The sequence below is a fragment of the Salmo trutta genome, chromosome 23 (assembly GCF_901001165.1).
Source record: "Salmo trutta chromosome 23, fSalTru1.1, whole genome shotgun sequence".
Taxonomy (NCBI): Eukaryota; Metazoa; Chordata; class Actinopteri; order Salmoniformes; family Salmonidae; genus Salmo; species Salmo trutta.
Window position 1 is genome coordinate 10,460,511 of NC_042979.1, and position 21,434 is coordinate 10,481,944.

The window sequence follows — 21,434 nt, forward strand, 5'->3', positions numbered from 1 at the left end:
ATCTTTTGTCCAAGTTTGTTCGACTTTGCTGATACTATTGCATGTCACAGAATATAGATGATCTATCAATACCGTAAATGTGAAAAGCAACATGGTTCAAAACACTTTTAAAAGTCATAAATATATTTAAGTTAAGTGAATCATTCATCAGTGAAACCATTAAAAGGTGACCTGCTTTAAGTACAGCACCACTAATATCTCAGGACGGTGGACTCCATCCAGCTTGTTACTGAACTTCCTGATTTAGAAGCTGGCTGGAGTGACGTCACCACTTCCCTGCAGTGTGTCACCCAGTGGAGAACTGTGGCAATGACAGGAAAGTTCCTGAAGACACTGGAGCTCCGAGTGGCAGCATATAAAAGCTGTGAAAGTCCCCCTGCTGAGACAGAAACCAATACATCCAACACTGAACACACAAGACTCAACACTCAACATTGACTGAAGATGCTGTGTTCCCGAGGATTCCAGTCTTCCCTCAGCCCATTGATGGACTTCTACTGGCCTGTGCGCAGTCTATGGCCAGAGGTCCGACCTCTTCTCAGCCAGCGGGATCTACTGCAGAGAAACCTGCTGGAGATCAAGAGCAGTCTAGAGCTGATGGAGAAACTCCAGCAGCACATCTTTGAAGAGTTGGACAATGTCCCATCCTCTGTGGCCATCCAACCAGTCTCCTACAAGCTGGATAAGGAGGGAGACGGCTTTGCCCTCACACTGGACACTAAAGACTTTTCACCAGAGGAGCTGTCTGTCAAGCAGGTGGGCAGGAAGCTGAAAGTCAGTGGGAAGACAGAGAAGAAGCTGGATGGTGGGGAAGGCTCATACTCTTACAGATGTCAAGAGTTCAGACAAGAGTTTGATCTGCCTGAACGGGTGAATCCTGAGACAGTCACCTGCTCCCTGGCTCATGACGGGAAGCTCCACATCCAGGCACAAAATAATCCATTATCTGCTGAGGAGGAGGTGGCAGAGAGAGTGGTGCCCATCAACTGTAGCCTGGATGTGAAAACCCCACAATTCCTGTCAAAGACAGAGGGAAGCACCACCGACACACAGAAGAATCAAGAGAACACCATTTCACATGAGGACTGATTTTTATTTCACTGGATGATACATTTTCTAATAAATATTTTTCATGTTATGATACAGTATGCATTTACATTTCATATCTTGTAACAATCAATATGACATGCTATTTAATTTAATCAATAAAATATACAATTTTACAGAATATTGCAGTTGTTATAATCTCTTCAATGGATATCAGCATAATGACCATTATTTCTCATCAAAAGTTAACTTTCCAAAAAGCTCACTGGCCTGATATTTTTTTCTGTGAACATTTTCAATAAACTCAATTTTCAAAAAGCTCTCCTAAAAATGTTCTGATTCTATCATGTTTATGACATGTCTATAAACCTGACTTCTGAAAGCAAATGTTATGTGAACTTGTCAGGGTTTGAAATGTAGGCCTTTTTGAGCAAGTGTCCTGTTTTAGAACATTGAATGTGAGTGAATAGTTTCCACACCTTCTAGAAAATATTATTTTTAGTTATTAAAAAACAGACGAAAATATATGACAAACATAATGCCAAACAAACATTTTTCCGTTTTCAACTATATTATAATAACATAAAATCAACACATGACCAATTTCATAATGCAGTACAATCTGCATTTATTTTCTTCAAAATATGATTTTTCACTGGATTATTTTAGAATGTGTCCAATTATATTTTGACCTCTCTTGCACTGACTCCTGTGGTGAAAACTCTCTTTAAAACGTAGCTTGTGATCTTTTGTCCAATTTTGTTCGACTTTGCTGATACTATTGCATGTCACAGAATATAGATGATCTATCAATACCGTAAATGTGAAAAGCAACATGGTTCAAAACACTTTTAAAAGTCATAAATATATTTAAGTTAAGTGAATCATTCATCAGTGAAACCATTAAAAGGTGACCTGCTTTAAGTACAGCACCACTAATATCTCAGGACGGTTGACTCCATCCAGCTTGTTACTGAACTTCCTGATTTAGAAGCTGGCTGGAGTGACGTCACCACTTCCCTGCAGTGTGTCACCCAGTGGAGAACTGTGGTAATGACAGGAAAGTTCCTGAAGACACTGGTGCTCCGAGTGGCAGCATATAAAAGCTGTGAAAGTCCCCCTGCTGAGACAGAAACCAATACATCCAACACTGAACACACAAGACTCAACACTCAACATTGACTGAAGATGCTGTGTTCCCGAGGATTCCAGTCTTCCCTCAGCCCATTGATGGACTTCTACTGGCCTGTGCGCAGTCTATGGCCAGAGGTCCGACCTCTTCTCAGCCAGCGGGATCTACTGCAGAGAAACCTGCTGGAGATCAAGAGCAGTCTGGAGCTGATGGAGAAACTCCAGCAGCACATCTTTGAAGAGTTGGACAATGTCCCATCCTCTGTGGCCATCCAACCAGTCTCCTACAAGCTGGATAAGGAGGGAGACGGCTTTGCCCTCACACTGGACACTAAAGACTTTTCACCAGAGGAGCTGTCTGTCAAGCAGGTGGGCAGGAAGCTGAAAGTCAGTGGGAAGACAGAGAAGAAGCTGGATGGTGGGGAAGGCTCATACTCTTACAGATGTCAAGAGTTCAGACAAGAGTTTGATCTGCCTGAACGGGTGAATCCTGAGACAGTCACCTGCTCCCTGGCTCATGACGGGAAGCTCCACATCCAGGCACAAAATAATCCATTATCTGCTGAGGAGGAGGTGGCAGAGAGAGTGGTGCCCATCAACTGTAGCCTGGATGTGAAAACCCCACAATTCCTGTCAAAGACAGAGGGAAGCACCACCGACACACAGAAGAATCAAGAGAACACCATTTCACATGAGGACTGATTTTTATTTCACTGGATGATACATTTTCTAATAAATATTTTTCATGTTATGATACAGTATGCATTTACATTTCATATCTTGTAACAATCAATATGACATGCTATTTAATTTAATCAATAATATATACAATTTTACAGAATATTGCAGTTGTTATAATCTCTTCAATGGATATCAGCATAATGACCATTATTTCTCATCAAAAGTTAACTTTCCAAAAAGCTCACTGGCCTGATATTTTTTTCTGTGAACATTTTCAATAAACTCAATTTTCAAAAAGCTCTCCTAAAAATGTTCTGATTCTATCATGTTTATGACATGTCTATAAACCTGACTTCCGAAAGCAAATGTTATGTGAACTTGTCAGGGTTTGAAATGTAGGCCTTTTTGAGCAAGTGTCCTGTTTTAGATCATTGAATGTGAGTGAATAGTTTCCACACCTTCTAGAAAATATTATTTTTAGTTATTAAAAAACAGACGAAAATACATGACAAACATAATACCAAACAAACATTTTTCCGTTTTCAACTATATTATAATAACATAAAATAAACACATGACCAATTTCATAATGCAGTACAATCTGCATTTATTTTCTTCAAAATATGATTTTTCACTGGATTATTTTAGAATGTGTCCAATTATATTTTGACCTCTCTTGCACTGACTCCTGTGGTGAAAACTCTCTTTAAAACGTAGCTTGTGATCTTTTGTCCAATTTTGTTCGACTTTGCTGATACTATTGCATGTCACAGAATATAGATGATCCATCAATACCGTAAATGTGAAAAGCAACATGGTTCAAAACACTTTTAAAAGTCATAAATATATTTAAGTTAAGTGAATCATTCATCAGTGAAACCATTAAAAGGTGACCTGCTTTAAGTACAGCACCACTAATATCTCAGGACGGTTGACTCCATCCAGCTTGTTACTGAACTTCCTGATTTAGAAGCTGGCTGGAGTGACGTCACCACTTCCCTGCAGTGTGTCACCCAGTGGAGAACTGTGGTAATGACAGGAAAGTTCCTGAAGACACTGGTGCTCCGAGTGGCAGCATATAAAAGCTGTGAAAGTCCCCCTGCTGAGACAGAAACCAATACATCCAACACTGAACACACAAGACTCAACACTCAACATTGACTGAAGATGCTGTGTTCCCGAGGATTCCAGTCTTCCCTCAGCCCATTGATGGACTTCTACTGGCCTGTGCGCAGTCTATGGCCAGAGGTCCGACCTCTTCTCAGCCAGCGGGATCTACTGCAGAGAAACCTGCTGGAGATCAAGAGCAGTCTGGAGCTGATGGAGAAACTCCAGCAGCACATCTTTGAAGAGTTGGACAATGTCCCATCCTCTGTGGCCATCCAACCAGTCTCCTACAAGCTGGATAAGGAGGGAGACGGCTTTGCCCTCACACTGGACACTAAAGACTTTTCACCAGAGGAGCTGTCTGTCAAGCAGGTGGGCAGGAAGCTGAAAGTCAGTGGGAAGACAGAGAAGAAGCTGGATGGTGGGGAAGGCTCATACTCTTACAGATGTAAAGAGTTCAGACAAGAGTTTGATCTGCCTGAACGGGTGAATCCTGAGACAGTCACCTGCTCCCTGGCTCATGACGGGAAGCTCCACATCCAGGCACAAAATAATCCATTATCTGCTGAGGAGGAGGTGGCAGAGAGAGTGGTGCCCATCAACTGTAGCCTGGATGTGAAAACCCCACAATTCCTGTCAAAGACAGAGGGAAGCACCACCGACACACAGAAGAATCAAGAGAACACCATTTCACATGAGGACTGATTTTTATTTCACTGGATGATACATTTTCTAATAAATATTTTTCATGTTATGATACAGTATGCATTTACATTTCATATCTTGTAACAATCAATATGACATGCTATTTAATTTAATCAATAAAATATACAATTTTACAGAATATTGCAGTTGTTATAATCTCTTCAATGGATATCAGCATAATGACCATTATTTCTCATCAAAAGTTAACTTTCCAAAAAGCTCACTGGCCTGATATTTTTTTCTGTGAACATTTTCAATAAACTCAATTTTCAAAAAGCTCTCCTAAAAATGTTCTGATTCTATCATGTTTATGACATGTCTATAAACCTGACTTCTGAAAGCAAATGTTATGTGAACTTGTCAGGGTTTGAAATGTAGGCCTTTTTGAGCAAGTGTCCTGTTTTAGATCATTGAATGTGAGTGAATAGTTTCCACACCTTCTAGAAAATATTATTTTTAGTTATTAAAAAACAGACGAAAATATATGACAAACATAATGCCAAACAAACATTTTTCCGTTTTCAACTATATTATAATAACATAAAATCAACACATGACCAATTTCATAATGCAGTACAATCTGCATTTATTTTCTTCAAAATATGATTTTTCACTGGATTATTTTAGAATGTGTCCAATTATATTTTGACCTCTCTTGCACTGACTCCTGTGATGAAAACTTTCTTTAAAACATAGCTTGTGATCTTTTGTCCAATTTTGTTCGACTTTGCTGATACTATTGCATGTCACAGAATATAGATGATCTATCAATACCGTAAATGTGAAAAGCAACATGGTTCAAAACACTTTTAAAAGTCATAAATATATTTAAGTTAAGTGAATCATTCATCAGTGAAACCATTAAAAGGTGACCTGCTTTAAGTACAGCACCACTAATATCTCAGGACGGTTGACTCCATCCAGCTTGTTACTGAACTTCCTGATTTAGAAGCTGGCTGGAGTGACGTCACCACTTCCCTGCAGTGTGTCACCCAGTGGAGAACTGTGGCAATGACAGGAAAGTTCCTGAAGACACTGGAGCTCCGAGTGGCAGCATATAAAAGCTGTGAAAGTCCCCCTGCTGAGACAGAAACCAATACATCCAACACTGAACACACAAGACTCAACACTCAACATTGACTGAAGATGCTGTGTTCCCGAGGATTCCAGTCTTCCCTCAGCCCATTGATGGACTTCTACTGGCCTGTGCGCAGTCTATGGCCAGAGGTCCGACCTCTTCTCAGCCAGCGGGATCTACTGCAGAGAAACCTGCTGGAGATCAAGAGCAGTCTAGAGCTGATGGAGAAACTCCAGCAGCACATCTTTGAAGAGTTGGACAATGTCCCATCCTCTGTGGCCATCCAACCAGTCTCCTACAAGCTGGATAAGGAGGGAGACGGCTTTGCCCTCACACTGGACACTAAAGACTTTTCACCAGAGGAGCTGTCTGTCAAGCAGGTGGGCAGGAAGCTGAAAGTCAGTGGGAAGACAGAGAAGAAGCTGGATGGTGGGGAAGGCTCATACTCTTACAGATGTCAAGAGTTCAGACAAGAGTTTGATCTGCCTGAACGGGTGAATCCTGAGACAGTCACCTGCTCCCTGGCTCATGACGGGAAGCTCCACATCCAGGCACAAAATAATCCATTATCTGCTGAGGAGGAGGTGGCAGAGAGAGTGGTGCCCATCAACTGTAGCCTGGATGTGAAAACCCCACAATTCCTGTCAAAGACAGAGGGAAGCACCACCGACACACAGAAGAATCAAGAGAACACCATTTCACATGAGGACTGATTTTTATTTCACTGGATGATACATTTTCTAATAAATATTTTTCATGTTATGATACAGTATGCATTTACATTTCATATCTTGTAACAATCAATATGACATGCTATTTAATTTAATCAATAAAATATACAATTTTACAGAATATTGCAGTTGTTATAATCTCTTCAATGGATATCAGCATAATGACCATTATTTCTCATCAAAAGTTAACTTTCCAAAAAGCTCACTGGCCTGATATTTTTTTCTGTGAACATTTTCAATAAACTCAATTTTCAAAAAGCTCTCCTAAAAATGTTCTGATTCTATCATGTTTATGACATGTCTATAAACCTGACTTCTGAAAGCAAATGTTATGTGAACTTGTCAGGGTTTGAAATGTAGGCCTTTTTGAGCAAGTGTCCTGTTTTAGAACATTGAATGTGAGTGAATAGTTTCCACACCTTCTAGAAAATATTATTTTTAGTTATTAAAAAACAGACGAAAATATATGACAAACATAATGCCAAACAAACATTTTTCCGTTTTCAACTATATTATAATAACATAAAATCAACACATGACCAATTTCATAATGCAGTACAATCTGCATTTATTTTCTTCAAAATATGATTTTTCACTGGATTATTTTAGAATGTGTCCAATTATATTTTGACCTCTCTTGCACTGACTCCTGTGGTGAAAACTCTCTTTAAAACGTAGCTTGTGATCTTTTGTCCAATTTTGTTCGACTTTGCTGATACTATTGCATGTCACAGAATATAGATGATCTATCAATACCGTAAATGTGAAAAGCAACATGGTTCAAAACACTTTTAAAAGTCATAAATATATTTAAGTTAAGTGAATCATTCATCAGTGAAACCATTAAAAGGTGACCTGCTTTAAGTACAGCACCACTAATATCTCAGGACGGTTGACTCCATCCAGCTTGTTACTGAACTTCCTGATTTAGAAGCTGGCTGGAGTGACGTCACCACTTCCCTGCAGTGTGTCACCCAGTGGAGAACTGTGGTAATGACAGGAAAGTTCCTGAAGACACTGGTGCTCCGAGTGGCAGCATATAAAAGCTGTGAAAGTCCCCCTGCTGAGACAGAAACCAATACATCCAACACTGAACACACAAGACTCAACACTCAACATTGACTGAAGATGCTGTGTTCCCGAGGATTCCAGTCTTCCCTCAGCCCATTGATGGACTTCTACTGGCCTGTGCGCAGTCTATGGCCAGAGGTCCGACCTCTTCTCAGCCAGCGGGATCTACTGCAGAGAAACCTGCTGGAGATCAAGAGCAGTCTGGAGCTGATGGAGAAACTCCAGCAGCACATCTTTGAAGAGTTGGACAATGTCCCATCCTCTGTGGCCATCCAACCAGTCTCCTACAAGCTGGATAAGGAGGGAGACGGCTTTGCCCTCACACTGGACACTAAAGACTTTTCACCAGAGGAGCTGTCTGTCAAGCAGGTGGGCAGGAAGCTGAAAGTCAGTGGGAAGACAGAGAAGAAGCTGGATGGTGGGGAAGGCTCATACTCTTACAGATGTAAAGAGTTCAGACAAGAGTTTGATCTGCCTGAACGGGTGAATCCTGAGACAGTCACCTGCTCCCTGGCTCATGACGGGAAGCTCCACATCCAGGCACAAAATAATCCATTATCTGCTGAGGAGGAGGTGGCAGAGAGAGTGGTGCCCATCAACTGTAGCCTGGATGTGAAAACCCCACAATTCCTGTCAAAGACAGAGGGAAGCACCACCGACACACAGAAGAATCAAGAGAACACCATTTCACATGAGGACTGATTTTTATTTCACTGGATGATACATTTTCTAATAAATATTTTTCATGTTATGATACAGTATGCATTTACATTTCATATCTTGTAACAATCAATATGACATGCTATTTAATTTAATCAATAAAATATACAATTTTACAGAATATTGCAGTTGTTATAATCTCTTCAATGGATATCAGCATAATGACCATTATTTCTCATCAAAAGTTAACTTTCCAAAAAGCTCACTGGCCTGATATTTTTTCTGTGAACATTTTCAATAAACTCAATTTTCAAAAAGCTCTCCTAAAAATGTTCTGATTCTATCATGTTTATGACATGTCTATAAACCTGACTTCTGAAAGCAAATGTTATGTGAACTTGTCAGGGTTTGAAATGTAGGCCTTTTTGAGCAAGTGTCCTGTTTTAGATCATTGAATGTGATTGAATAGTTTCCACACCTTCTAGAAAATATTATTTTTAGTTATTAAAAAACAGACGAAAATATATGACAAACATAATGCCAAACAAACATTTTTCCGTTTTCAACTATATTATAATAACATAAAATCAACACATGACCAATTTCATAATGCAGTACAATCTGCATTTATTTTCTTCAAAATATGATTTTTCACTGGATTATTTTAGAATGTGTCCAATTATATTTTGACCTCTCTTGCACTGACTCCTGTGATGAAAACTTTCTTTAAAACATAGCTTGTGATCTTTTGTCCAAGTTTGTTCGACTTTGCTAATACTATTGCATGTCACAGAATATAGATGATCTATCAATACCGTAAATGTGAAAAGCAACATGGTTCAAAACACTTTTAAAAGTCATAAATATATTTAAGTTAAGTGAATCATTCATCAGTGAAACCATTAAAAGGTGACCTGCTTTAAGTACAGCACCACTAATATCTCAGGACGGTTGACTCCATCCAGCTTGTTACTGAACTTCCTGATTTAGAAGCTGGCTGGAGTGACGTCACCACTTCCCTGCAGTGTGTCACCCAGTGGAGAACTGTGGCAATGACAGGAAAGTTCCTGAAGACACTGGAGCTCCGAGTGGCAGCATATAAAAGCTGTGAAAGTCCCCCTGCTGAGACAGAAACCAATACATCCAACACTGAACACACAAGACTCAACACTCAACATTGACTGAAGATGCTGTGTTCCCGAGGATTCCAGTCTTCCCTCAGCCCATTGATGGACTTCTACTGGCCTGTGCGCAGTCTATGGCCAGAGGTCCGACCTCTTCTCAGCCAGCGGGATCTACTGCAGAGAAACCTGCTGGAGATCAAGAGCAGTCTAGAGCTGATGGAGAAACTCCAGCAGCACATCTTTGAAGAGTTGGACAATGTCCCATCCTCTGTGGCCATCCAACCAGTCTCCTACAAGCTGGATAAGGAGGGAGACGGCTTTGCCCTCACACTGGACACTAAAGACTTTTCACCAGAGGAGCTGTCTGTCAAGCAGGTGGGCAGGAAGCTGAAAGTCAGTGGGAAGACAGAGAAGAAGCTGGATGGTGGGGAAGGCTCATACTCTTACAGATGTCAAGAGTTCAGACAAGAGTTTGATCTGCCTGAACGGGTGAATCCTGAGACAGTCACCTGCTCCCTGGCTCATGACGGGAAGCTCCACATCCAGGCACAAAATAATCCATTATCTGCTGAGGAGGAGGTGGCAGAGAGAGTGGTGCCCATCAACTGTAGCCTGGATGTGAAAACCCCACAATTCCTGTCAAAGACAGAGGGAAGCACCACCGACACACAGAAGAATCAAGAGAACACCATTTCACATGAGGACTGATTTTTATTTCACTGGATGATACATTTTCTAATAAATATTTTTCATGTTATGATACAGTATGCATTTACATTTCATATCTTGTAACAATCAATATGACATGCTATTTAATTTAATCAATAAAATATACAATTTTACAGAATATTGCAGTTGTTATAATCTCTTCAATGGATATCAGCATAATGACCATTATTTCTCATCAAAAGTTAACTTTCCAAAAAGCTCACTGGCCTGATATTTTTTTCTGTGAACATTTTCAATAAACTCAATTTTCAAAAAGCTCTCCTAAAAATGTTCTGATTCTATCATGTTTATGACATGTCTATAAACCTGACTTCTGAAAGCAAATGTTATGTGAACTTGTCAGGGTTTGAAATGTAGGCCTTTTTGAGCAAGTGTCCTGTTTTAGAACATTGAATGTGAGTGAATAGTTTCCACACCTTCTAGAAAATATTATTTTTAGTTATTAAAAAACAGACGAAAATATATGACAAACATAATGCCAAACAAACATTTTTCCGTTTTCAACTATATTATAATAACATAAAATCAACACATGACCAATTTCATAATGCAGTACAATCTGCATTTATTTTCTTCAAAATATGATTTTTCACTGGATTATTTTAGAATGTGTCCAATTATATTTTGACCTCTCTTGCACTGACTCCTGTGGTGAAAACTCTCTTTAAAACGTAGCTTGTGATCTTTTGTCCAATTTTGTTCGACTTTGCTGATACTATTGCATGTCACAGAATATAGATGATCTATCAATACCGTAAATGTGAAAAGCAACATGGTTCAAAACACTTTTAAAAGTCATAAATATATTTAAGTTAAGTGAATCATTCATCAGTGAAACCATTAAAAGGTGACCTGCTTTAAGTACAGCACCACTAATATCTCAGGACGGTTGACTCCATCCAGCTTGTTACTGAACTTCCTGATTTAGAAGCTGGCTGGAGTGACGTCACCACTTCCCTGCAGTGTGTCACCCAGTGGAGAACTGTGGTAATGACAGGAAAGTTCCTGAAGACACTGGTGCTCCGAGTGGCAGCATATAAAAGCTGTGAAAGTCCCCCTGCTGAGACAGAAACCAATACATCCAACACTGAACACACAAGACTCAACACTCAACATTGACTGAAGATGCTGTGTTCCCGAGGATTCCAGTCTTCCCTCAGCCCATTGATGGACTTCTACTGGCCTGTGCGCAGTCTATGGCCAGAGGTCCGACCTCTTCTCAGCCAGCGGGATCTACTGCAGAGAAACCTGCTGGAGATCAAGAGCAGTCTGGAGCTGATGGAGAAACTCCAGCAGCACATCTTTGAAGAGTTGGACAATGTCCCATCCTCTGTGGCTATCCAACCAGTCTCCTACAAGCTGGATAAGGAGGGAGACGGCTTTGCCCTCACACTGGACACTAAAGACTTTTCACCAGAGGAGCTGTCTGTCAAGCAGGTGGGCAGGAAGCTGAAAGTCAGTGGGAAGACAGAGAAGAAGCTGGATGGTGGGGAAGGCTCATACTCTTACAGATGTCAAGAGTTCAGACAAGAGTTTGATCTGCCTGAACGGGTGAATCCTGAGACAGTCACCTGCTCCCTGGCTCATGACGGGAAGCTCCACATCCAGGCACAAAATAATCCATTATCTGCTGAGGAGGAGGTGGCAGAGAGAGTGGTGCCCATCAACTGTAGCCTGGATGTGAAAACCCCACAATTCCTGTCAAAGACAGAGGGAAGCACCACCGACACACAGAAGAATCAAGAGAACACCATTTCACATGAGGACTGATTTTTATTTCACTGGATGATACATTTTCTAATAAATATTTTTCATGTGATGATACAGTATGCATTTACATTTCATATCTTGTAACAATCAATATGACATGCTATTTAATTTAATCAATAAAATATACAATTTTACAGAATATTGCAGTTGTTATAATCTCTTCAATGGATATCAGCATAATGACCATTATTTCTCATCAAAAGTTAACTTTCCAAAAAGCTCACTGGCCTGATATTTTTTTCTGTGAACATTTTCAATAAACTCAATTTTCAAAAAGCTCTCCTAAAAATGTTCTGATTCTATCATGTTTATGACATGTCTATAAACCTGACTTCTGAAAGCAAATGTTATGTGAACTTGTCAGGGTTTGAAATGTAGGCCTTTTTGAGCAAGTGTCCTGTTTTAGAACATTGAATGTGAGTGAATAGTTTCCACACCTTCTAGAAAATATTATTTTTAGTTATTCAAAAACAGACGAAAATATATGACAAACATAATGCCAAACAAACATTTTTCCGTTTTCAACTATATTATAATAACATAAAATCAACACATGACCAATTTCATAATGCAGTACAATCTGCATTTATTTTCTTCAAAATATGATTTTTCACTGGATTATTTTAGAATGTGTCCAATTATATTTTGACCTCTCTTGCACTGACTCCTGTGGTGAAAACTCTCTTTAAAACATAGCTTGTGATCTTTTGTCCAATTTTGTTCGACTTTGCTGATACTATTGCATGTCACAGAATATAGATGATCTATCAATACCGTAAATGTGAAAAGCAACATGGTTCAAAACACTTTTAAAAGTCATAAATATATTTAAGTTAAGTGAATCATTCATCAGTGAAACCATTAAAAGGTGACCTGCTTTAAGTACAGCACCACTAATATCTCATGACGGTTGACTCCATCCAGCTTGTTACTGAACTTCCTGATTTAGAAGCTGGCTGGAGTGACGTCACCACTTCCCTGCAGTGTGTCACCCAGTGGAGAACTGTGGTAATGACAGGAAAGTTCCTGAAGACACTGGAGCTCCGAGTGGCAGCATATAAAAGCTGTGAAAGTCCCCCTGCTGAGACAGAAACCAATACATCCAACACTGAACACACAAGACTCAACACTCAACATTGACTGAAGATGCTGTGTTCCCGAGGATTCCAGTCTTCCCTCAGCCCATTGATGGACTTCTACTGGCCTGTGCGCAGTCTATGGCCAGAGGTCCGACCTCTTCTCAGCCAGCGGGATCTACTGCAGAGAAACCTGCTGGAGATCAAGAGCAGTCTAGAGCTGATGGAGAAACTCCAGCAGCACATCTTTGAAGAGTTGGACAATGTCCCATCCTCTGTGGCCATCCAACCAGTCTCCTACAAGCTGGATAAGGAGGGAGACGGCTTTGCCCTCACACTGGACACTAAAGACTTTTCACCAGAGGAGCTGTCTGTCAAGCAGGTGGGCAGGAAGCTGAAAGTCAGTGGGAAGACAGAGAAGAAGCTGGATGGTGGGGAAGGCTCATACTCTTACAGATGTCAAGAGTTCAGACAAGAGTTTGATCTGCCTGAACGGGTGAATCCTGAGACAGTCACCTGCTCCCTGGCTCATGACGGGAAGCTCCACATCCAGGCACAAAATAATCCATTATCTGCTGAGGAGGAGGTGGCAGAGAGAGTGGTGCCCATCAACTGTAGCCTGGATGTGAAAACCCCACAATTCCTGTCAAAGACAGAGGGAAGCACCACCGACACACAGAAGAATCAAGAGAACACCATTTCACATGAGGACTGATTTTTATTTCACTGGATGATACATTTTCTAATAAATATTTTTCATGTTATGATACAGTATGCATTTACATTTCATATCTTGTAACAATCAATATGACATGCTATTTAATTTAATCAATAAAATATACAATTTTACAGAATATTGCAGTTGTTATAATCTCTTCAATGGATATCAGCATAATGACCATTATTTCTCATCAAAAGTTAACTTTCCAAAAAGCTCACTGGCCTGATATTTTTTTCTGTGAACATTTTCAATAAACTCAATTTTCAAAAAGCTCTCCTAAAAATGTTCTGATTCTATCATGTTTATGACATGTCTATAAACCTGACTTCTGAAAGCAAATGTTATGTGAACTTGTCAGGGTTTGAAATGTAGGCCTTTTTGAGCAAGTGTCCTGTTTTAGAACATTGAATGTGAGTGAATAGTTTCCACACCTTCTAGAAAATATTATTTTTAGTTATTAAAAAACAGACGAAAATATATGACAAACATAATGCCAAACAAACATTTTTCCGTTTTCAACTATATTATAATAACATAAAATCAACACATGACCAATTTCATAATGCAGTACAATCTGCATTTATTTTCTTCAAAATATGATTTTTCACTGGATTATTTTAGAATGTGTCCAATTATATTTTGACCTCTCTTGCACTGACTCCTGTGGTGAAAACTCTCTTTAAAACATAGCTTGTGATCTTTTGTCCAATTTTGTTCGACTTTGCTGATACTATTGCATGTCACAGAATATAGATGATCTATCAATACCGTAAATGTGAAAAGCAACATGGTTCAAAACACTTTTAAAAGTCATAAATATATTTAAGTTAAGTGAATCATTCATCAGTGAAACCATTAAAAGGTGACCTGCTTTAAGTACAGCACCACTAACATCTCATGACGGTTGACTCCATCCAGCTTGTTACTGAACTTCCTGATTTAGAAGCTGGCTGGAGTGACGTCACCACTTCCCTGCAGTGTGTCACCCAGTGGAGAACTGTGGTAATGACAGGAAAGTTCCTGAAGACACTGGTGCTCCGAGTGGCAGCATATAAAAGCTGTGAAAGTCCCCCTGCTGAGACAGAAACCAATACATCCAACACTGAACACACAAGACTCAACACTCAACATTGACTGAAGATGCTGTGTTCCCGAGGATTCCAGTCTTCCCTCAGCCCATTGATGGACTTCTACTGGCCTGTGCGCAGTCTATGGCCAGAGGTCCGACCTCTTCTCAGCCAGCGGGATCTACTGCAGAGAAACCTGCTGGAGATCAAGAGCAGTCTGGAGCTGATGGAGAAACTCCAGCAGCACATCTTTGAAGAGTTGGACAATGTCCCATCCTCTGTGGCCATCCAACCAGTCTCCTACAAGCTGGATAAGGAGGGAGACGGCTTTGCCCTCACACTGGACACTAAAGACTTTTCACCAGAGGAGCTGTCTGTCAAGCAGGTGGGCAGGAAGCTGAAAGTCAGTGGGAAGACAGAGAAGAAGCTGGATGGTGGGGAAGGCTCATACTCTTACAGATGTCAAGAGTTCAGACAAGAGTTTGATCTGCCTGAACGGGTGAATCCTGAGACAGTCACCTGCTCCCTGGCTCATGACGGGAAGCTCCACATCCAGGCACAAAATAATCCATTATCTGCTGAGGAGGAGGTGGCAGAGAGAGTGGTGCCCATCAACTGTAGCCTGGATGTGAAAACCCCACAATTCCTGTCAAAGACAGAGGGAAGCACCACCGACACACAGAAGAATCAAGAGAACACCATTTCACATGAGGACTGATTTTTATTTCACTGGATGATACATTTTCTAATAAATATTTTTCATGTTATGATACAGTATGCATTTACATTTCATATCTTGTAACAATCAATATGACATGCTATTTAATTTAATCAATAAAATATACAATTTTACAGAATATTGCAGTTGTTATAATCTCTTCAATGGATATCAACATAATGACCATCAAAAGTTAACTTTTCACATCGATGTTCCAAATAATCCCTTTTCTGCTGAGGAGGAGGTAGCTGGGAGAGTGGTGCCCATCGTCTGTTGCCTCAATGTGAAGATGCCACAATGCCTCAGCTCACAGACAGAGGTCAGCACCACAGTAGACAGAACCACAGACACACACAAATATCAATTGTCTATGGACAAAATACCTGTTGCCTAAAGCCTGTCCTAAAGTATTATTCATAAAACATCTTGTTTTGCTAATTAATTCTCTAAATGTCATTATATGTTTTGTTTAGATTGTCTCTGAAATAATGTCTTTATGTCGTTTTGTTGCCCAATAAAATGTTCAGTCCACTTCTAATAGAGTTGTTCAATTCACTGGTTGAAATTAAAGATACTATTATAGTATGCTAGCTAGAGGAACGTATATTTAACATTTAGGCTGGATCCAAGCCCATATTTTTGTTCATGTGTAACAAAATCATTATTGACATAATCAGGAAAAACCTGTAAGTTCATTAAAATCTCACCAGACCTTTCATTTCAGTTTCATGGCCATGTCCTGGGATCATTTCCTGTTGGTCACCTTTTTGATATAGAGTATTTACACTCATAATGTTTTACTTACATTGTGTTGAGAAATAGTTCAGATATGGCAGGGTCTCTTCAGCGATATCATGGTGACCTCAACGTGAGTACTGGTGGGACCACTACTACTACTCAACTCCTGCGACCCTCAGACATTCTCTAGCGTCATTTGAAGAGTGTGAATATGAGACTAACATAGACACACACAACCTGTTTGCGATCATTTTGACTAACTACATTACTCTTATAAAACTCAACTCTGTTATGATATCAAAACATAGTCTTTCAATCCACTAATTGATTTTCAAGACATGTATTGAAATGTTAGCTATACCAGGCCAGGGCATACCCACTCCAGGGACACAATTAAAAAAAAAAACTTTATTGAACATGCTAAAATATTGGCTTACATTCCATGCCATTGATAATTATTAACGTTGTATTCATCAAATTTGACAAAATCATTCATCAAATTTGACAAAATAGTAATTTCATTGAGATAGTACAGAAATGATGGTATTATTTTTATTTTCCAAACATAAAATGAATGGTTATAGCCATATCATGATAGAGTCATCGTAATCAGTCCTTCTTGGGCTCTGCCTCCACAGCAGTGCTCTCAGTGGCAGCCCCGGGGGATGTTACTGCTGATGAGCAAGTGATAGGAACCACTCTCTCATTGCTCGCCGTCACAGCAGCCACTTTTGGTGCCTGAATCTGTAGCTGTCCATCGTTCAAAGAGCAGGTGACTGTCTCAGGATTCACCCCTTCAGGCAGATCAAACTCCTGTTTAAACTCCTGCAATCTGTAAGAGAAAGAGCCTTTCCCGTCATCCTGCTTCTTCTCCGTCTTCCCACTGACTCTCAGCTTCCTGCCCACCTGCTTGACAGACAGATCTGCTGGGGAAAAGTCTTTAGTGTCCAGTGTCAGGGCAAAGCGGTTGTTTTCTTTCCCCATCTGGAAAGCGATGGGCTTGAAGTCAGTTAAAGATAATGGCCCATCAATGTCTTCGAAAATCTTTTGGTGGAGTCGTTGCATATATTCCATATTGTGCCTCATCTCCTGCATGTTTCGCATCATTTCCTGCTCCATCTGGAAGAAGAGAGGCCGGGTCTCTGGCCAGAGGCTGCGGACGGGCCAGTGGAAGTCCATGAAGGGGCCCATTGGGTTGAGGGAAGACTGCATCATGCTGGGGCAAAGCATATTCAAAATCAAATCTGCGTCGCTTCTGCTAGTCTTTGTCTCTTCTCCCTGATTGTGTCTTTGCGAGCTTCTGTCCCGAGCAGACTAGGGCTCACAGCTTTTATACTGTCCAATGGAAAGTTCCAGTAGCATTCCTCTGACTACAACGTCTGAGTGTTATGACTACGCAACTTTTGTCATTCTCCAAAACAAGCCCCGGGTAATAGTGCAGTCTGACTGCCAAATGCCTTAGGGATATATCGTTGTTCTATTTACAGAGTGACCACTGAAGCAGGTCAGAGTCGCAGGGCCACATAACGTCCTTTAAATAAGAGTAGCCTACAAGTGAGCAAGTAATCTACGACAGCTGCTTTGTCATGCTGTCATTTCTGTCCATGAATAACCTTTTCCCCATGACAACAAATCCAAAGTTTTCCTGAAATCACTGTACTTATGAAGATAACAGTTATAACATATGGTTCTGCCTTAAAAGTGATGCAGACACAAAAGGAAATACAAGTGCCCTTCCCCTTATTGATATGACATGTAGTAAATGTATTAATATTGTATTAATATAGCTTGAGTCAGTATTCAACTTCCCTCAACCATCTTCTTGGATGTGACTCTGAAATTGACACCCACTGACAACATTGCTTCCTTACTCTGTCTTTAAATATAGTGTTGTGTGTTGAGAGAACATCACACGACCAAAAGATTATTCATAGTGTGTATTCATAGTGTGCACAATGAGTCACAATCTATAATGTAATAATATACTCGATTTGAATGTACAAAAACAGCTAAGATCTTATTTCCAGCAACTTCTCCAAGTTAATGAAATATTTCAAAGGAAACTTGATCTGGACACAGATTATTGCCATGTCCGATCAATAAATGTTAAGGAACATACAGGAAGTTGTTACGTGAGAAGAAGGAGTTACTGTATTCCTAAACCACGGCATCAGATGAAACACACTGAGCCTTTTGAAGGAGCCGCTAGAGGGCTGAATCTAAATCAGGACTATGACACGAGACAGGGATCATCAACTAAATTCAGCCAAGGGACGATTTTTTATTGAACGGATGGTCAGGGCCCCGGAACATAATTACAAATAATTTGTACTGTTGTGGAAAATTACTAAATTATGCTATCCCGCTTTACTACTTAAAAAATGGTCTCTTGTTAAAGGCTAGTGTTTTTTCTAACCTGATAAAAACTTGTCTTTGTGTGACTTAGTCATATGACTGGACGCATAGCTAAGATCAGTTTGAGTGTGACTGCAGCATGTGAGACATCCCTTGGTTTTACTATCTGCAGGAAGTCAGCTGTATGGAAACTTGCAGGAAGGAGCACATTTTATTTAACTAGACAAACCAATCGCCTTTTACACTATGTTCCGCCCCTGTTTCCACACATCTGCTAACACTGAGTAAACAAAAACCTAAGAACACCTGCTCTTTCCATGACATAGACTGACCAGGTGAATCCAGGTTAAAGCTATGATCCCTTGTTGATGTCAATTGTTAAATCCACTTCAATCAGTGTAGATGAAGGGGAGGAGACAGGTTAAAGAAGGATTTTTAAGCCTTGAGACAATTGACACATGGATTGTGTATGTGTGCCATTCCGAGGGTGAATTGGTAAGACAAAATATTTAATTGCCTTTGAACAGGGTATGGTTGTAGGTGCCAGCCGTACCAGTTTGTGTCAAGAACTGCAATGCTGCTGGGTTTTTCACTCTCAACAGTTTCCTGTGTGTATCTGGAATGGTCTACCATCCAAAGGACATCCAGCCAACTTGACACAACTGTGGGAAGCATTGAAGTCAACATTTGAGACCTTGTAGAGTCCATGCCCCAACGAATTGAGGCTGTTCTGAGGGTAAAGGGTGTTCCTAATGTTTGGTATACTCAGCGTACGTGGTAATACTTTGTAATAGATTTCCAAAATGTAAATAACTTGGAGATGATTTGCTGGAGTTTTTACAGTCTTAAGTCCGTTAGTTTACTTATAAAATCATTTGGCCCACGGACTGCCAGTTATGGGAAGCCTGACATAAGATATCTGGGTTTTCACAGAGCTTTGTTAGGGTTACAGCAGGTCCTTTTCAATTACTTGATAAAGACTGGGACTTAAATATTGTATGTGAAATAAGTTAAAAACTTATTAAGTACAGTTTGTGCTTTTTATTAGTACACAAAAATACATATATTTTGCACATTTTATTGGGTAACAAAACTAAACATATAAGACATAATTCCAGAGATAATGTTATAAAAAACATAATATGACAAAAAACAAAGACAAGATTAGAAGCCTGTCTATTCATTTTCCTGTGTGTCTGTGGTGCTGTTGTCTGTGGTGCTGCCCTCTGTCTGTGAGCTGAGGGATTGTTGCATTCTCACATCCAGGCTACAGTTGATGGGCACCACTCTCTCAGCCACCTACTCCTCAGCAGATAATGGATTATTTGGTGCCTCGATGTGGAGCTTCCTGGGAGCACAGCATCTTCAGTCAATATTGAATCTTCTTGCTCTGAGATGGCACTGTATTGGTTGCATTGGTTTCTGTCTCAGCAGTGGGAGTTTCACAGCTTTTATGCTGAACAAAAATATAAACGCAACATGCAACAATTTCATTAGGCCCTAATCTATGGATTTCATATGATTGGGCAGTGGTCAGCCATGGGTGGGCCTTGGAGGGCATAGGCCCACCCATTTGGCAGCCAGGCCCTGCCCAGCCAATTGTAATGGGTTTTCCCCACAAAAGTGCTTTATTACAGACAGAAATACTCCTCTGCATCCCCTCAGATGATCCCACAGGTGAAGAAGCCGAATGTGGAGTTCTTGGGCTGGCGTTTGGTCTGCGGTTGTGAGGCCGGTTGGACGTACTGCCATATTATCAAAAATGACATTGGAGGCAGTTTGTGGTAGAGAAATTATAATTATGTTCTCTGGCAAAAGTTCTGGTGGACATTCCTGCAGTTAGCATGTCAATTGCATGCTCCCTCAAAACTTGAGACATCTGTGGCGTTTTGTGACAAAACTGCACATTTTAAAGTGGCCTTTTATTGCCCCCAGCACAACGTGCACCTGTGTCATGATAATGCTGTTTAATCAGCTTCTTGATATGCCACACCTGTCATGTGTATGGATTATCTTGGCAAAGGAGAAATGCTCACTAACAGAAATGTAAACAAATGTATGCACAACATTTGAGAGAAATAAGCTTTTTGTGTGTATGGAAACTTTCAGGTATTTTTTTATTTCAGCTCATGAAACATGTGATCAACACTTTACATGTTGCGTTTATATTTTTGTTCAGTGTTTATCCTGTCACTTGGAGCTCGTGTCTTCAGAAACATTCCTGTTTTTGCCATAGTTCTCCACTGGGTGTCACCCTGCACATGAGTCATTTTCTTCATTTGTTCAGTAATAGAAGAAGAAGAGCACATATTCCAAGTCCTTTATCTGTGTTGAGTATATTTTCTTCCCTGTGTGTTTCCCAGCACTCCAGGTCAAGAGTACTTCTCCCATAATTGTTCCTTATACACGCCAAAAAAACATAGGCTTACAATGTTGAAATGGGTAAGACCGGAATAGTTGCAGAATGTACATTTTCACCATTGTCACTATAGACTATAGTTATTCAAATAGCTTTCATTTTTTCATATGTAATTTGCAAGGCTCTGAATGTCAAGGCAGAAAATGTAATTAGGCCAACCTGACTGACACTGAATTCAGCTGCTCATTGAAAATGCCATTTTCTATTTAAGTCATGCAATAAAGTGTTTTTTTTTCTTCCTGAAACAGATATTGCCTGTTAGATATGTTTCATATTCTCGTCCATGTCAATATCAGGACAGGCAGTCCTGCCTGCTGGTGATTCAGGCTACTTTAGATTAAGTGAAAAATGTGATCTGCATAGGGAAATACTGGGGATGACTCATCGTGCAGTACGTGCACACTGAATTTCACAGACGAGAGGGAAATTGTGTTCAGTGAAATGAATCTTCCTTATCATATATGACAGTCTATTTCTGCTATTTTGAGGGTTGCGTACAGTGCAGA

The 21,434-nt window shown here is 40.2% G+C and overlaps 10 protein-coding genes across 10 annotated transcripts; 9 read left to right on the top strand and 1 right to left on the bottom strand.

The window, feature by feature from the left end:
* The first annotated feature begins 12 nt into the window (after nucleotides 1-12).
* On the top strand, nucleotides 13-1,230 carry LOC115159307 (heat shock protein 30-like). The gene has a single exon (XM_029708884.1). The coding sequence runs from the start codon at nucleotides 445-447 to the stop codon at nucleotides 1,087-1,089; it is 645 nt and encodes a 214-aa protein (XP_029564744.1). The 5' UTR covers nucleotides 13-444; the 3' UTR covers nucleotides 1,090-1,230.
* Nucleotides 1,231-1,443: 213 nt separating this feature from the next.
* LOC115159303 (heat shock protein 30-like) lies at nucleotides 1,444-3,150 on the top strand. Its single transcript, XM_029708880.1, has one exon. The coding sequence runs from the start codon at nucleotides 2,236-2,238 to the stop codon at nucleotides 2,878-2,880; it is 645 nt and encodes a 214-aa protein (XP_029564740.1). The 5' UTR covers nucleotides 1,444-2,235; the 3' UTR covers nucleotides 2,881-3,150.
* Nucleotides 3,151-3,208: 58 nt separating this feature from the next.
* LOC115159306 (heat shock protein 30-like) lies at nucleotides 3,209-4,812 on the top strand. Its single transcript, XM_029708883.1, has one exon. The coding sequence runs from the start codon at nucleotides 4,027-4,029 to the stop codon at nucleotides 4,669-4,671; it is 645 nt and encodes a 214-aa protein (XP_029564743.1). The 5' UTR covers nucleotides 3,209-4,026; the 3' UTR covers nucleotides 4,672-4,812.
* A 213-nt stretch (nucleotides 4,813-5,025) lies between these two features.
* LOC115159304 (heat shock protein 30-like) lies at nucleotides 5,026-6,603 on the top strand. The gene has a single exon (XM_029708881.1). The coding sequence runs from the start codon at nucleotides 5,818-5,820 to the stop codon at nucleotides 6,460-6,462; it is 645 nt and encodes a 214-aa protein (XP_029564741.1). The 5' UTR covers nucleotides 5,026-5,817; the 3' UTR covers nucleotides 6,463-6,603.
* A 213-nt stretch (nucleotides 6,604-6,816) lies between these two features.
* Nucleotides 6,817-8,541, top strand: LOC115159311 (heat shock protein 30-like). Its single transcript, XM_029708887.1, has one exon. It carries the CDS (start codon nucleotides 7,609-7,611, stop codon nucleotides 8,251-8,253), a length of 645 nt encoding a protein of 214 aa, XP_029564747.1. The 5' UTR covers nucleotides 6,817-7,608; the 3' UTR covers nucleotides 8,254-8,541.
* Nucleotides 8,542-8,983: 442 nt separating this feature from the next.
* Nucleotides 8,984-10,184, top strand: LOC115159308 (heat shock protein 30-like). Its single transcript, XM_029708885.1, has one exon. It carries the CDS (start codon nucleotides 9,399-9,401, stop codon nucleotides 10,041-10,043), a length of 645 nt encoding a protein of 214 aa, XP_029564745.1. The 5' UTR covers nucleotides 8,984-9,398; the 3' UTR covers nucleotides 10,044-10,184.
* A 213-nt stretch (nucleotides 10,185-10,397) lies between these two features.
* LOC115159312 (heat shock protein 30-like) lies at nucleotides 10,398-11,975 on the top strand. Its single transcript, XM_029708888.1, has one exon. The coding sequence runs from the start codon at nucleotides 11,190-11,192 to the stop codon at nucleotides 11,832-11,834; it is 645 nt and encodes a 214-aa protein (XP_029564748.1). The 5' UTR covers nucleotides 10,398-11,189; the 3' UTR covers nucleotides 11,835-11,975.
* Nucleotides 11,976-12,188: 213 nt separating this feature from the next.
* LOC115159305 (heat shock protein 30-like) lies at nucleotides 12,189-13,766 on the top strand. Its single transcript, XM_029708882.1, has one exon. The coding sequence runs from the start codon at nucleotides 12,981-12,983 to the stop codon at nucleotides 13,623-13,625; it is 645 nt and encodes a 214-aa protein (XP_029564742.1). The 5' UTR covers nucleotides 12,189-12,980; the 3' UTR covers nucleotides 13,626-13,766.
* Nucleotides 13,767-13,979: 213 nt separating this feature from the next.
* LOC115159302 (heat shock protein 30-like) lies at nucleotides 13,980-15,557 on the top strand. Its single transcript, XM_029708879.1, has one exon. The coding sequence runs from the start codon at nucleotides 14,772-14,774 to the stop codon at nucleotides 15,414-15,416; it is 645 nt and encodes a 214-aa protein (XP_029564739.1). The 5' UTR covers nucleotides 13,980-14,771; the 3' UTR covers nucleotides 15,417-15,557.
* Nucleotides 15,558-16,547: 990 nt separating this feature from the next.
* LOC115159313 (heat shock protein beta-11-like) lies at nucleotides 16,548-17,481 on the bottom strand. Its single transcript, XM_029708890.1, has one exon. The coding sequence runs from the start codon at nucleotides 17,382-17,384 to the stop codon at nucleotides 16,764-16,766; it is 621 nt and encodes a 206-aa protein (XP_029564750.1). The 5' UTR covers nucleotides 17,385-17,481; the 3' UTR covers nucleotides 16,548-16,763.
* Nucleotides 17,482-21,434: the final 3,953 nt, after the last annotated feature.

Bases quoted from the DNA above. Each gene is read 5' to 3' on its own strand.
- LOC115159305 (XM_029708882.1), top strand. From the start codon at position 12,981: ATGCTGTGTTCCCGAGGATTCCAGTCTTCCCTCAGCCCATTGATGGAC.
- LOC115159311 (XM_029708887.1), top strand. From the start codon at position 7,609: ATGCTGTGTTCCCGAGGATTCCAGTCTTCCCTCAGCCCATTGATGGAC.
- LOC115159304 (XM_029708881.1), top strand. From the start codon at position 5,818: ATGCTGTGTTCCCGAGGATTCCAGTCTTCCCTCAGCCCATTGATGGAC.
- LOC115159306 (XM_029708883.1), top strand. From the start codon at position 4,027: ATGCTGTGTTCCCGAGGATTCCAGTCTTCCCTCAGCCCATTGATGGAC.
- LOC115159308 (XM_029708885.1), top strand. From the start codon at position 9,399: ATGCTGTGTTCCCGAGGATTCCAGTCTTCCCTCAGCCCATTGATGGAC.
- LOC115159303 (XM_029708880.1), top strand. From the start codon at position 2,236: ATGCTGTGTTCCCGAGGATTCCAGTCTTCCCTCAGCCCATTGATGGAC.
- LOC115159312 (XM_029708888.1), top strand. From the start codon at position 11,190: ATGCTGTGTTCCCGAGGATTCCAGTCTTCCCTCAGCCCATTGATGGAC.
- LOC115159307 (XM_029708884.1), top strand. From the start codon at position 445: ATGCTGTGTTCCCGAGGATTCCAGTCTTCCCTCAGCCCATTGATGGAC.
- LOC115159313 (XM_029708890.1), bottom strand. From the start codon at position 17,384: ATGCTTTGCCCCAGCATGATGCAGTCTTCCCTCAACCCAATGGGCCCC.
- LOC115159302 (XM_029708879.1), top strand. From the start codon at position 14,772: ATGCTGTGTTCCCGAGGATTCCAGTCTTCCCTCAGCCCATTGATGGAC.